Raw genomic sequence first — 13,342 nt, 5'->3', positions numbered from 1 at the left:
CTGGATTGCACTGCATGAGAGAGTGATGGATTCAATGGTATCTTTCAAAAGAGAACTGAGTAAACACCAGACAGAATTACTTTGCAAGAAAAGATGGTGATGGTGACTGCAGAGGGTGTATCTTACAGGGCTGATTGGTTTCTTTTTGTGCTAGAAATCTTTCATGATACTAGAATTTGGAATTGAGGATTATCAATTCAGCCATGATCTCATTAAATGGTGTTCAGGCTCAGTGGGCTGAATGGCCTTCTTTGCTCCTATATTTGTGGCTGTTTTCATCAATGAATTCAAAGATTTCAATATAAAATGAATAAATGGTGTCAAGTCTAACTGCTAGTCAGTAAAAGATGAACAAAGACCATGTAAGATGACAACGAAAAGTTAGCTCATTTCTACCCAGTGTCATTCATTCAGTTCAAGGTGAAGGGCATCCAGCTGTACCATAATAAACATTAAACGTAGTTCCGCACAGAGGTATACATACCTATATGGATTTACAAGGTGCCCCTTTACTGCTAGCCTAATATTGATAGTTGGAAGTCACTTTCAGAGCAACCAGAGTCCCGCGCACATCAATCTGCCGGCCCTTCCTGTGAACTCTGGTTCTAGTTTATGCCCCGTGTTCGGAGCAGTGCAAACAGATGGACGGGAGGCGCTTGGAGAGAGAAGCAGCAAGTCAGAGAGCAGTGGGTGTGTGAGGGAGTCTCAGAGAGGCTCGGCGACTGGGTAAATAATCCAAGGTGACAGAGCAGAGTGGTTTCACTGCAAAGTTAACAAAATTCAATAGAAAGTGCATTTTAAAAACAAAAGCTGGTGAAAATGACCTGAATCCAAGTTAATTGTGATTCTGAAGTTAGTTAGCAATGGGTGCATAACTAAAAAAAGGTAAGGTACCGTTCAGTTTCCGTTCGAATCAATGTAAAACACATTCATGGTCATTTTTTAAAAAAAGCTCTTTCTTCTGTTTGGAATAAAAATGTTTACCAACAGGATTTTGTTCTGGAATAACAATGTTTTGCAGGAGTCTTGCAACCCAATCTATCTAGGTTGTCATTTCAATGTTTTTTATTTTTCTCTCTCCATTGCACTTCGCGAAGGTGGGTTACCGACTGATCTACTAGCGCAGTCAGTCTAGCGGGTTTATTAAACCAGCAACATGCGTGCGAAACGAACTGGGACTATTCCCAAACCCAGATGAAACGTTAACGAATTGAAGAGAAGCAGAAACCGAACGTTGATGTGAAACTTTAACCTTGTCTGCCCCTCTCCCTCCACACAGGCGGCCTGAGTTTGCTGAGTCTCGCCAGCGTTTTCTGTCCGTGTCCCAGGAATCGGTTTGTCCTGTTAAGATCGCTGGAGCGCAATACAATGCCTGGATTTGCACCGTTATCTCAGACGCAGCCTTTCTTTGCATTTTGATAAGGGAATGTTATAAAGTCTGCCCGGAGGTAAGTGACCACTGGAGGCGACGCGCCGAACCCTGTCCTCAGGAGCGCTACAGTTTTGCAAAGCGGTGTTTAAAACGGGGAGCGGCGGTTATTAATTGGGACTGTGCATTACCCGCGAGGCTCTGTGAAGCGATGTGGGGACCATTCCCTGCATTAAAGGCGCTACATAAATGCAAGTTGATGTTATATTTGTATTGGACCTCGGAATGCTGTGTCGGGGGAGTTAAAAATTTAAGGCAGAACGTTCAATATGAGACAAATTGCCCTTTGGTTGCAAGCATGTGAGTCCCCTTAAAATTGAGAGTTACTTCTGGAAATAATTTAACACGTTTATTCCGAAAAGGGAATAGACCACACGAAGAGTCTTTTTGTTTAATGTTTGCATAAATTTTAACTCCAACAGATTCTCTTTGTAGCTGAAATTATAGTTTTGCAAATAAATCAAAAATCTATAGACAATAATAACAGAAACAAAAACAGAGATTGCTGGAAAAGCTCAGCAGGTCGGGAAGCATCTCTGGACAAATCGGAGTAAATGTTTCACATCGAGTGACCCTCAGAACTGACAATATTATCACATCATTAAATCGAAGTATTTTTACAAGAAATTAATTCAATATTCAATGTAATGTTTGTTCGATTCGCCCTTACTTTTTTTTAGTGAATCCTTTGCTCAAGTGCGTCTTTTACTCTTCCGTTGGAATTACTTCAACGGGTGAAGATGGTCGCAGTAAAATCCGTACAAACACCTTTCTAATTTTAAACCATCTCACCTACGGATACAGTCTTTGCCTGAGATATTTTACAATGTTGCATATCCTCAAACGATAAATCCTTCGTTTCGGCACGGTGCTCAGAAACGTCGGATTCATTAAAAGCCAACAATATTGGTGCGCTGATGATAAAATGTGAAGCTGGATGAACACAGCAGGCCCAGCAGCATCTCAGAAGCACAAAAGCTGACGTTTCGGGTCTAGACCCTTCATCAGAGAGGGGGGTGCGCTTGTGTTTGTCAAAGGCCCCCATTTCACGTCAATGTAACGTCGAAGAACAAAGGAGTAAAACAAATCGAAAATCAACGCCATCAAAATCACTTCAACCTCCGGGTCTTTCTCAATCTCGTACTCATCACGGACGATAGTTGAAATACATTTCATTACTAATAAATTAATGCTATTAATGCCTTTACTAAAGAGCTAGATCATTAGGAGTTCCTACAATTGAATGTGAATATTGGGCACACTAAAAATCATTGTACACCCGTACTTTTCTAGGACAAAGAGAATGAAGTGTAACTGAGATAGTAAGAACTGCCGATGCCGACTCCGAGGAAGGGTCCCGACCCGAAAATTCAGCTTTCCACTCCTCTAATGCTGCCTCCCTCCCTTGTTTTCGTCCCGCTCCACACTATGAAGTGTAACTGGTTGGGTTAGGTGATAGAATTTGCTGTGTTCACCCCCTGGATTCCAGTGATTGATGATTGAATTTATTCGAGTTGCGCGATTTTTTCCCCTTAAAATGAAACACATTATTTTGACATCCTTTTGCCAATTTATCATCGGATAATATAGGCTAGCTCTTTTTTTTTCGCATTCCCTCATTCATTTTGCGCGTGCCAACGTCAAGTTAAGCCGCAACTTGTCTGACATTTGCTACTGCACGCACAAATATGAAGACTGAATCAGAGAGGTTTAATATTCTAATTGTGTGCTTGACTTATGCATATTTAAAAGCACCTGCATTTTCCAGAGTTATTCTGTGAAAGGTTATGACGGTGCTGCTGCGTAAAGCCACTTGCCTTCACAGGGCCCACTTCATCTGCAAGGTCTCTGTGGTCTCAACCACGGTCTTCTTACTACAGCCATTATCTCTCTTGATGGGTCGGTAAGAAGGTGTGATGTTGACGGCATGAAACATGAACTGAATTCATCCCCTCTGTGGTTTGATGCTTTGCTGTTGCAAATTCATTTCCTAAGCCCGGACATAGTGAGAATCGAAAGAGGCAAGGCTGAGAAATTGCAATGATAACTTGTATTCTCGTTTTTTTAAACAAAAAGTCATATGATGCCTGAATCATCCCATTGTGTTTCTTCGTGGTGTTAATCATCATACATGAAGACCCTTGTAAAATGTTCACACACTCCTAGATCTGTCGTCGTCATCAATCACTCGCTAATGAGTATGATTGTCGACCTAGGAAATACCATGCCAATGGTCATGGGTTCCGTGGGTCCTTGTGTGGCTGATGAGTCTACTCCTAGAGCCACATCTCCATTTGGCAGATGTATGCAAGAGGAGAAATAAGATAAAAGGTAATGCTTGTGATATGATAAGTATTTCCCACATCAAACCTCCTCTGTCAAACTTTTTCTTGTCTGTCTTTACTTTGCAAATAATATACTGATGATTGGTTCTCTAAGCTATCTTTTCCTGCTCCTTGGAAGACCCAACTGCTTCGTTTTCCATCCGATTTAACTGCATTGTGTTCTGGCTCATTCTTCCCCAGGCTCTCAACTCTGTACATCTCTGCACGTTTCTTTCCAATTGTCTTATCCTCCTTGAACTATTAGTTTTAAAATCTGTGCTTGTTAAGAATTGATTACTGCTTCTCTAATTCTCAGATTCCAACTTTTCTTAATCTTTGTGGTCTCATACAATGAACTGTGCCTATCATTGATGGTTTCAATTTAAAAATAAAATATCTTAACAGACTACAATTGAGCGAAGGCTAGATTCACATGCAAATGCTGTGCAATTATTCAATAAATTAATTTGAAATGCCTACAGTTGAAATTCTTTTATGCTAAACCATGGAAAACAAGAAAAAAATACACAGAATACAGCACAGTCAAGAAATCATCAATATGAAAATGCTCACACTGCTTTCAGGTAAAAGACTTAAATGATTATTAAATTGATGGTTGTTCAGCAAGATATGTATTCATCAATTTAATGTAGTTTTTTTTTCAATTTCAGCGTTTAGTTTGCTTACAGTGTTTGGAACAGAGATCTCAGCTCTCTCCGTCATAAATGCAACTGTGGGTGAACAAGTTTTGTTTCCGGTGGCCACCGCATGCAGTAATAAGTGTGAAGTAGCATTTCTGTCAAAATCACCAATTCATGCTACATTGGCTTCAGGGGGAATAACTCAATATTTCATACATATTTTGTATAAAGACAGACTGCAATTTGCCACAAATTGCTCTCTGGTGCTGCAGAATGTACAAATTAATGACTCAAAATCGTATGCAATACAAATCGATTGCCATGAACCATCAACAGTGACAGAAGAAACACTATTTCAACTGCAAGTGTTTGGTAAGCTGCTTGATTATATAACTTTAAAATAAATGCTTTTAAACTCAGCTTGTATCTATGACAATTATTGGAAAGCGTAATAGCATGGTTACTTAGTGAGAAGGTTCTCAGCATTGACTCAAGACCACAGCTGAGATCAGGAATATTGTAGAGAGATAAAGCCAGTATGTTCGCTCTGTGGGCCCTTCCCTCACCATTCCCAGATCTTTTATTTTTACAGTAAATTCACCAGCATCTGTTAATAGATTATTTGAGTTATTTTCAAAGTCAGGGCCTGTAGTCGGTTTCAAGCGTCTGTATTAACCCATCAAATTTGTGAGATTTATAGAATTAATTGGAGTTGTAGTACAGACAGAGATTGTACTGACCACAGTACATTGACATTGGCTACTGTTTGTGTGGGTAATTGACCAGAAATTTCCAGTAATTCAGTTGTGCACATTTCCAATTTACATACTTTGTGCAAATATAACCAATCATTTATTTTTCCATAAAATGTAACTGTCAAAATTTATCTAATGCCATCATCTTGCCATTCACCTCCTAATTGTTGTCTCTATTTTAGAGCCAGTTTCCAAGCCTTCGATAACAATAAATTGTTCAACCACAAATGTCAGCCTAAGTTGCTCTGTCTCCAATGGCACAAATGTCACATTACACTGGGAAAAAAAATCCTTGTCTGGAGCCATAAGTAGAATCAATGACAGAGCTGAATTGGTGCTGAATCATGATCATGAACAGAACCAAAACGAGTACATGTGTGTAGCAGAGAATCCAGTCAGCAGGGAAACTAGTGACCCACAGAAACCAGAGCAGTGTAATTCTAAAGGTGAGAGACTGTAAAATCTACTCTTAACACAGTACTTGACTATTCTCCAGTCCAGCCTCTTGCCTTCTACCCTCTGACAAATGTAAGCCCATTCAAACTCTGCTATCAGCATTATATTTTCAGCATGTTCCATTAATCCACCATCCCCATGCTCTTTGAACTAAGCAGGCACATTTTCCAGCATCATATCAAATTTAAATTTTCTTCCTTGCTTTCAAGATGCCCCAAGGTCTCAACTATTTATGAAATCTTAGCCCTTTCCATCCTCTGCATTATTCCAATTCTGGCCTTTTGTACAATTCCTGTTTTAATTGTTCCTCAATTGGCATCTATTCATTCAGCTGTCTGGGCTATATGTCTGGAATGTACTTTGTAAATGTGTCTGAGTCTCAAACTTTGTCTTCCCCTTTTAACATGCTCGAAAAAAATTCTCTGTTGGTCAAACATTTGCTAACATATTCTCATGTTTGCTTTGTGACTCATCTTCAGGTTTGTCTAATAATCCTACTCTAAAGTGCCCTGTTTTACTATGTTAAATATGCAAGTTCTCACTGCTATAGTGGAGAGACATGACACTCTTACCGAAGTACATTTTTCACACATATCCTGAATAAATAAAGTGCACCCTATTCTATGAAGGTAGAGTCAAGTTTTGTCAAGATATTATTAGATGGGGTAGAGATGGCATCCATCATTCTGGCAGTTTGATTGTAGTTAGGCATGGCTTGCTGAAAACAAGATGCTCTGAATGCAAATTATCGTAAATTTACGACACGATTGCAATGAATGTTAATGCATGTAGAATGAATTTCCATCATGCATCCCCTGATCATTGTAACTTCAGAGTTTTGAAGAGTATCTTTACAGAGTACCTGACACCGTGTAACTGACAGCTCAGTTATGCAGTTACTGGACTCTAACAACATTCAACTCAGATATTTTGGAAGTGAGACCTAGGAAACATTATGTTAGTTAAGGAAATTTATATGTCATTGTTAGCTCGGTTATATCCTTGCTACCTCTGAATTAAATCATTGTACTTACAAACTGCATTCTATTAGAGATACAGCACATCAATGAGATGTTAAACGTGCTCAGTTGATACAAAGATCCCATAGCATGACTTGATGAAGAGTCAGGAGTTGAGTTCTCCCGGTGTTCTAACAAGCGTGATCCAATGTTGCAAAAACAGATGAGTGGATTGCCTCTCTTACTGCTGTGCGTAGCTCTTACTCAATGCAAATTGATTGCTTTCCAACAATCAACTGTGGCAATCCTTCAGAATCAATTAATTCATTGTGAGTCATTTGGGGGACCCTCTTGTGGTGCAGTGGTGGTGACCCTGTACTGGGAGATATTGGTGAAATAAAAAAATCATTAAATTGTGCTATGTGATGAATAAATGCAAGTTATTTTCTCTTTCCTTACACTGACTTCCTTGACATTGGTTGTTCACCCATTATACCTTAGATATTTTCAAGACAACATTAGTACAAATTATTTGTTCATTCCAAAAAGGATGAGGTTATTGATTTACAAGAACCTATAGACATCTACTCCTCCTTAACAGTATAGTTGAAGTCAGCTCTTCAGTGCTTACTTACAAAAAAAACGACATCAAGATCTAAAACATTTGGTGTTAAATCTTTAAATGTTTAATATTTATTATTAAAGTGTTTTCAAAAATGTTCTGCAGTTCTCTGTTTGTGAAAGTATCCACAGAAACTTCTTATAAAGACAAACATCTCTTCTGGTCTGCTTGGAAAAAATGTGAATGAAAAATTACAAAGTAAACCAAATAGAACTGTGCCATTGTTTTGCTGCAAGCATCATAAGCAGCTGTAAAGGTACCAATATGACCAAGTGCAAACACTACTTTAGATTAGATTCCCTACAGTGCGGAAACAGGCCCTTTGGCCTAACAAGTCTACACTGCCCCTTGGAGCATCCCACCCAGACCCATCCCCGTATAACCCACACACCCCTGAACACTATGAGCAATTTAGCATGGCCAATCCACCTAGCCTGCAAATCTTTGGACTGTGGGAGGAAACTGGAGCACCCGGAGGAAACCCACACAGACACAGGGAGAATGTGCACGCCCAGCACAGACAGTTGCCTGAGGCTGGAATCGAACCTGGGTCCCTGGCGCTGTGAGGTTGCAGTGCTAACCACTGAGCAACCCCCAAAGGCATTCTATTGGAAAAAAAGTATTGAATCAAGGATGTGCAGTGACATTTCAATGGTTTGAAAGTCTAAATGAGAAAGGAAGAAATGTGTGGGTTTTTTCAATGAGTTCAATGTTATTGCCTCATTCATGAAAGTTTATAGATAACAATGAGTCACAGAGCATCCCTCAGTAATTAGCCTCTGATTGAGCCAGATGGGTTTATATTTGGATCTGTTCAGCACCAAGAACCTGATCAGTGGCCTTATGAAAAGATAAAATTAATACAAGCAATGCCACTGTTAAATGTAATCAACATTACCATGCTTCAAATGAAATGGATATTGGCTTTTTTTTTAGATGAAAACCAATAACGTGCAGTGTAGGGTTAATGTCTTGCTCTTTTTATCTGGACTCGGAGTGTCTGTCCATGTATGCAAACAAAAGAAGTAAATTATCCATGTAACAAGTGCACATTTTCATTTTATTTGGCTTCTATCTATTGAATACACACACTTTGATGTCGGAACAACCTTTATTTAATTTACACTAATTCTGTCACATCTTAGGTTATTTAAACTGCCAATTCAGTCATTTCATACAATAAATTTTAATGCATTTCTGATTTATTTCAGGTTGGCAGAGACCAGTCTTTATAGGTACTGCAACTGTGTTGTTTCTTGGTTTGGTTATAATTATTATAATCTGTTTCAAAACAAAACCAGCTGCCTGTGATAAAGGAAACAGTAAGTACAAATTATTATTTGACAAAACTATAAGGATTCAGCAGAAGTTCAAGGATATTTATTACTTATTCCATGCATTAAAATATTTATGGACAGAAAAAATTACACGAGAAAAGTTTCAGAAATATACAGTGAGTCAAATTAGTTATTTCAAGGTTAAATATTGGTGTTGAATTTCAGTCAAAATCATACAAATAATGCATTTTAAAAACCCCAAAATCAAATTATTTATTTCTATTTTTAATGATACTTATTAAGTCAAGATAACCTGAACTTTGTTTTCTTGCAGATTAAAAGTGCCCAACCAGTGGTAACAAAATTAATATCTTTCACATGTCCATGCATTCAAATATTTATGAAATGTTGTCTGTAAAATTTCCCAAATTGTGTCCCTGAATCGTCCAATCCTCACATTAAACAGTTTCTTGCCATTTCGATCCAAGAATGTAGAGGTGGATTTTATGGTCCTCTGTTGGTGTGTTTGCCCTTAGCCAATTAATGTCATAACCCAGCATAACATGGCTAGGAGATAGCAGACCTTTTGAGGGAGGTGGAGAACATAGCTCCCATTAAAATTCAGCCTGTAGGATGATTGAGTCCTTCAGGCTTGCCACACCATTCAGTTAGATCAAGGGTGATCTGTACCTCAGTTCACGTTATTCCCTGAGAATTTCTATAGGAAGGAAACCTGCTATCCTTACCTAGCCTAGCCAAATGTGACTTGAGACCCATAGAAGTATGATGACTCTGAGCTGCTAAGCTGCTCAGTTACATCAAACTGCCACAAAATCCAAGAAAACCAATGAAACTGAATGGACCACTGGTCATTGACTAGACACTGGATAAAATACAACAGGAAAATGAGCCCTTTTGACTCTGCAAAGTACTTCTTTGTAAGATTTGGGAGATCAAGATTGAGAGAACTATCCCACAGAATGGTCAAGCAACAGCCTGAACTATTCATATTCAAAGAACCATACAAGATTACAAGCAATGTTCCAGTCACCACCAAACCATTCCTAGATACATCCTATTCTACCAGCAGGACAAACGCAGCAGAGAAGACAGCACATTGGTATACAGTTGGGAGAGGGTTGCCCAAGGAGCACTCACATTGAGCCCAGACCTTATGAATTCTCATGGCTTCAAAACAAAATGGGCTTGGAAGACATTGTGCTGATTACCACCTATCCTGCTACACCTCCCCCCCCCCCCCCCCCCCCGCCACCGCAACCATCTCACCACCTCAGTATATCTCTGTGTTGAACACCAATTTCAAAAGCAGACAAAATGGTAAAGGCAATGAATGTATTCCAGTGGGAAGACTTCAATTTCCATCACCCAATGTGGGTCATCAGAAGCATTACTGGCCAAGCTGGTTGAGTCATAAAGGACATATAGCTATACTAGGTCTATAGCAAGCGCTGAAGGAACCAACAAGAGGGAGAAACTTACTTGACCTCACCATCACCAATCTACCTGTCATAAATGCATCTGCTGTGACCGTATTGGCAGTAAAACCACCATACAATTCTTGTGAAAATGAAGTCCCTTATTTCACACTGCGGATACCTTTCTTCGTGTTGTTTCGCATTATCAACATGTTACATGGGGCAGGTTTAGAAACTGGAAATTCTCCTCCAAGTCATACACATGCTGTGTTGAAGCTGTATCATTGATCTTACATTATCACTGGGTCAAAACACCCTTCTTAATGGCACTGTGGGTGCCCCTACATGGCAAAGACTGCAGCAGTTCAGTAAGATAGCTCATCACCACCTTCTCCAGTGCAATTAGGGATGGGCAAGAAACGCTGGCCTTGCTTGTGAATTTCACATCCTGTGAATAAATAACTTAAAAATCCCTTGATACTGTTACACAATAAACAATATCATCAGTCTTGTTAGCTTAATTATTCCATTAACTACACAATTCAACTGTCAATTTGAGATATTTTCCAGTATTCGTTTGATTAAATGTTTCTTGGTTTCTCTGCTAAGTGATCCAGCTGCAATTTTAATGTTATATTCTCTCATTTTTGATAACTCCACAAGAGAAAATAGTTAATTCTTTTCAGCATCTTGACTTGTAATTCTTTGAGTAGAGAAAATAAATTTCCAAAGAACTACACGATTGAATTAAGTGTATAGCTCGGAAACACGTGATCAGGATAATCCACCCATCTCATACTAGTGTTAATGCTCCACACAATGCTTCTCCCCATCTGAGCCTGTTCTCATAACCTTACAGTCCTTGTCCCCTCATTTCTTTATCTAGCTTAGGTAAAGTTTAGTTTAAATACATCTGTGCTTTTCCCTTCAAATACTATTTGTGGGATTGAGTTTCACACTCTAACCATGTTATTGTTAAAAATTTTATGTAATTCTTCTCTCCCACTAGCTATACAGAGAGGAATATAGTAGAGAAATGTAATGCCTGATCTGTTGTGCATTGAATGGCCACAGCTGTAAACCTGTGTTTTATCAGCTTGCATAATTATGTGCTTCTGACCAGTTTTCAAAAACTAATAAGCTGACATGAATCTTATGTACTTTCTCAGATGTAGCAATAGGAAAATGGAATGAAGAAACATGTTACCTAAATCAAAGAGAAATTGAAGCCGCATATATTACAAGAGTTGAAGCTAAACACTTTCCATTATCTGCTCAGTACTACTGAATATAACATTTAAGAGGAAGAAATTGAATTTAACTGAGCTACCAAATAAGGGTTATTTTTGTGGAGTTTTTTTTATTATATCAGAGAATGTAATAATTTCTTTTTTACACACACACTGACATAATTGCAGCTTCTGCAGTAGCCTCACCTAATATCTATACTTCTACATCAAAAGCTACTGCTTATTGGGCCCTGGCAACTTATTCTACTATGTGCTGTAGAGAATGCTGATGCAAACTGCGACACATTGTATCTCCAGCAATGACCAACTCATTCATTCTGATGATTAATGCTGCATTTGTAAAATGAGACCTTTGTTTAGCTTTGATACATCAGGCAAAGCCTGCTTCCAGGGGAACCACGAGGAGGTGGCCGACCTGTAACTAGATGTTATAGTTACTCCCGCCAAGGCGGGTGGCCTCGGCCGGCGCCTAGCAGCTGACTTAGAACTGGTGCGGACCAGGGGAATCCGACTGTTTAATTAAAACAAAGCATCGCGAAGGCCGCAGGCGGGTGGAAATCCTTTCAGCTCTGTTGAGATACTTAACTTTTCAGAGACATACATACAGAATGTGAATCTTGTTTTGTGGTAAATTTAAAATAAACTAGCTTTGTATCAGTGATAACATCTGTGATTACCTGATTCGCAATATCATTGGATGATAAAATGTAAATCTGTGAGATGATATTGACTGTTGAAAACAGGAATAATGATGTGTGTAGATTTACAACGTGTATGTAATGTCATTTAGTAATAAAACAAGTTATTCCTTAGTTTGTCAGTGTGATCAGCCAGGAACAACTGCTGGCTATTGCTCAACTCCTGTTGTTCATTAGTTCCAGTAGGAGGGTGTGTCTATCTGATGTTTTATTAGGGATAATATTTGACTTTTTTTCCCTGAAGCTTGGGAGACTGAGATGTGAGATAATAGGTGTCTATAAAATCATGAGAGGCATAGATATGGTAGATAGCCAACTGCTTTTCCCTATGGTACGGGAATCTAAACTAGAGGGCATAAAATTAAGGTGAGAAGGGAGAGATACAAAAGGGTCCAGAAGGGTAAATTTTTTCACACAGAGGGTAGCCAGTGTCTGGAATGGGCTGCAGGGGATAGTGGGGCATGCGAGTACACTTTTGTCATTTAAGAAACATTTAGACAGATACACAGACGGGATAGGTGTCGAGGGATAGGGACGAAATGCAGGCAAGTGGACCATTGTAGTTTGATTGTGAAAACAGGGTGCATGGGCAAGTTGAGCAAAGGACCTGTTTCTGTGCTGTAGACCTCTATGACTTGAATTGGCTATAATTAGTGACTCAAAGCCTAATCACTATCACTGTTTGAATGAATATTCAGTTTGGGTATCAGGGTAACCAGTTTGCACAGCAATATCCAGCAAAGAAAAAAAAACTTAGGGAAAGTTTTCCGGCAAAGATGGAAGTAACCGCCAAATCTCACAATCTTATGCATATGAAGAAAAGAAGAATAGAATATAAAGACTATTAACCAAAGCAGCAATAACTTGCACCACTTAATGTGCATTAGTTTACGCCACCTTTCAAAGGTGAGCTGGCTGGATATGAAATAATGCAACAGTCGTGAGATTGTCCCCTCCCCTAGTATTTTAGGTATTGTGTTGGTGGCATTGGCTATAACAAAAAGGAGGCGAACTCTTGCCTTCAGTGTAGGTGGGCAGGCAGGAGGAGCAGGGGCCTTTCCAGAAAACAACTCAGAAGACAGAGGGATCCAGTGGTCATTGTAAAGCCAAACTTTCAAAGTGTTAATGGGAATAGATAGGGTAGTGCAGTAAATAAAGAGCAAAGATTTTTGCTCACTGCAGACCTGAGGACAAGGAGGCATTGTCAAAAAGACAGAAACTGATTGTTTAGACAGTAAATTAGAAATTATTTCTTCACACAGAAATCAGGAGAAATTTGGAACTCCATCTGGGTGGCAATCTGAGATTGCTGGAGCTTTGCTATTGAAAGGTGTAGAGAATGTTCATAGAATAGAATCATAGAATGACTACATTGTGGAAACAGGCCCTTTGGCCCAACAAGTCCACACTGACCATCAGAGCATCCCACCCAGACCCATTCCCCTATAGCCCACCGAATCTACACATCCCTGAACACAATGAGCAATTCAGCATG

General features: G+C 39.2%; 1 protein-coding gene across 4 annotated transcripts in view; it reads left to right on the top strand.

The window, feature by feature from the left end:
* Positions 1-11,917, top strand: part of LOC125457838 (carcinoembryonic antigen-related cell adhesion molecule 1-like) — a 44,683-nt gene extending 32,766 nt beyond the window's left edge. For 2 of the 4 annotated variants that reach the window (XM_048542499.2, XM_059650862.1), the window contains 6 exons: positions 1,280-1,448; positions 4,236-4,337; positions 4,425-4,766; positions 5,332-5,595; positions 8,398-8,508; positions 11,069-11,917. In XM_048542499.2, coding sequence (XP_048398456.1) covers positions 4,259-4,337; positions 4,425-4,766; positions 5,332-5,595; positions 8,398-8,508; positions 11,069-11,187 — 915 coding nt within the window. In that variant the 5' untranslated portion in view covers positions 1,280-1,448; positions 4,236-4,258 and the 3' untranslated portion in view covers positions 11,188-11,917. Of the gene's footprint in view, positions 1-571; positions 886-1,279; positions 1,449-2,882; positions 3,761-4,235; positions 4,338-4,424; positions 4,767-5,331; positions 5,596-8,397; positions 8,509-11,068 lie in introns of those variants that run through there. The other 2 variants (XM_048542498.2, XM_048542500.2) reach the window with 2 other exon arrangements.
* The last annotated feature ends 1,425 nt before the right edge of the window (positions 11,918-13,342 follow it).

The sequence above is a fragment of the Stegostoma tigrinum genome, chromosome 14, assembly GCF_030684315.1.
Source record: "Stegostoma tigrinum isolate sSteTig4 chromosome 14, sSteTig4.hap1, whole genome shotgun sequence".
NCBI classification, from domain to species: domain Eukaryota; kingdom Metazoa; phylum Chordata; class Chondrichthyes; order Orectolobiformes; family Stegostomatidae; genus Stegostoma; species Stegostoma tigrinum.
This window is presented reverse-complemented; position numbering and strand designations above follow the sequence as displayed.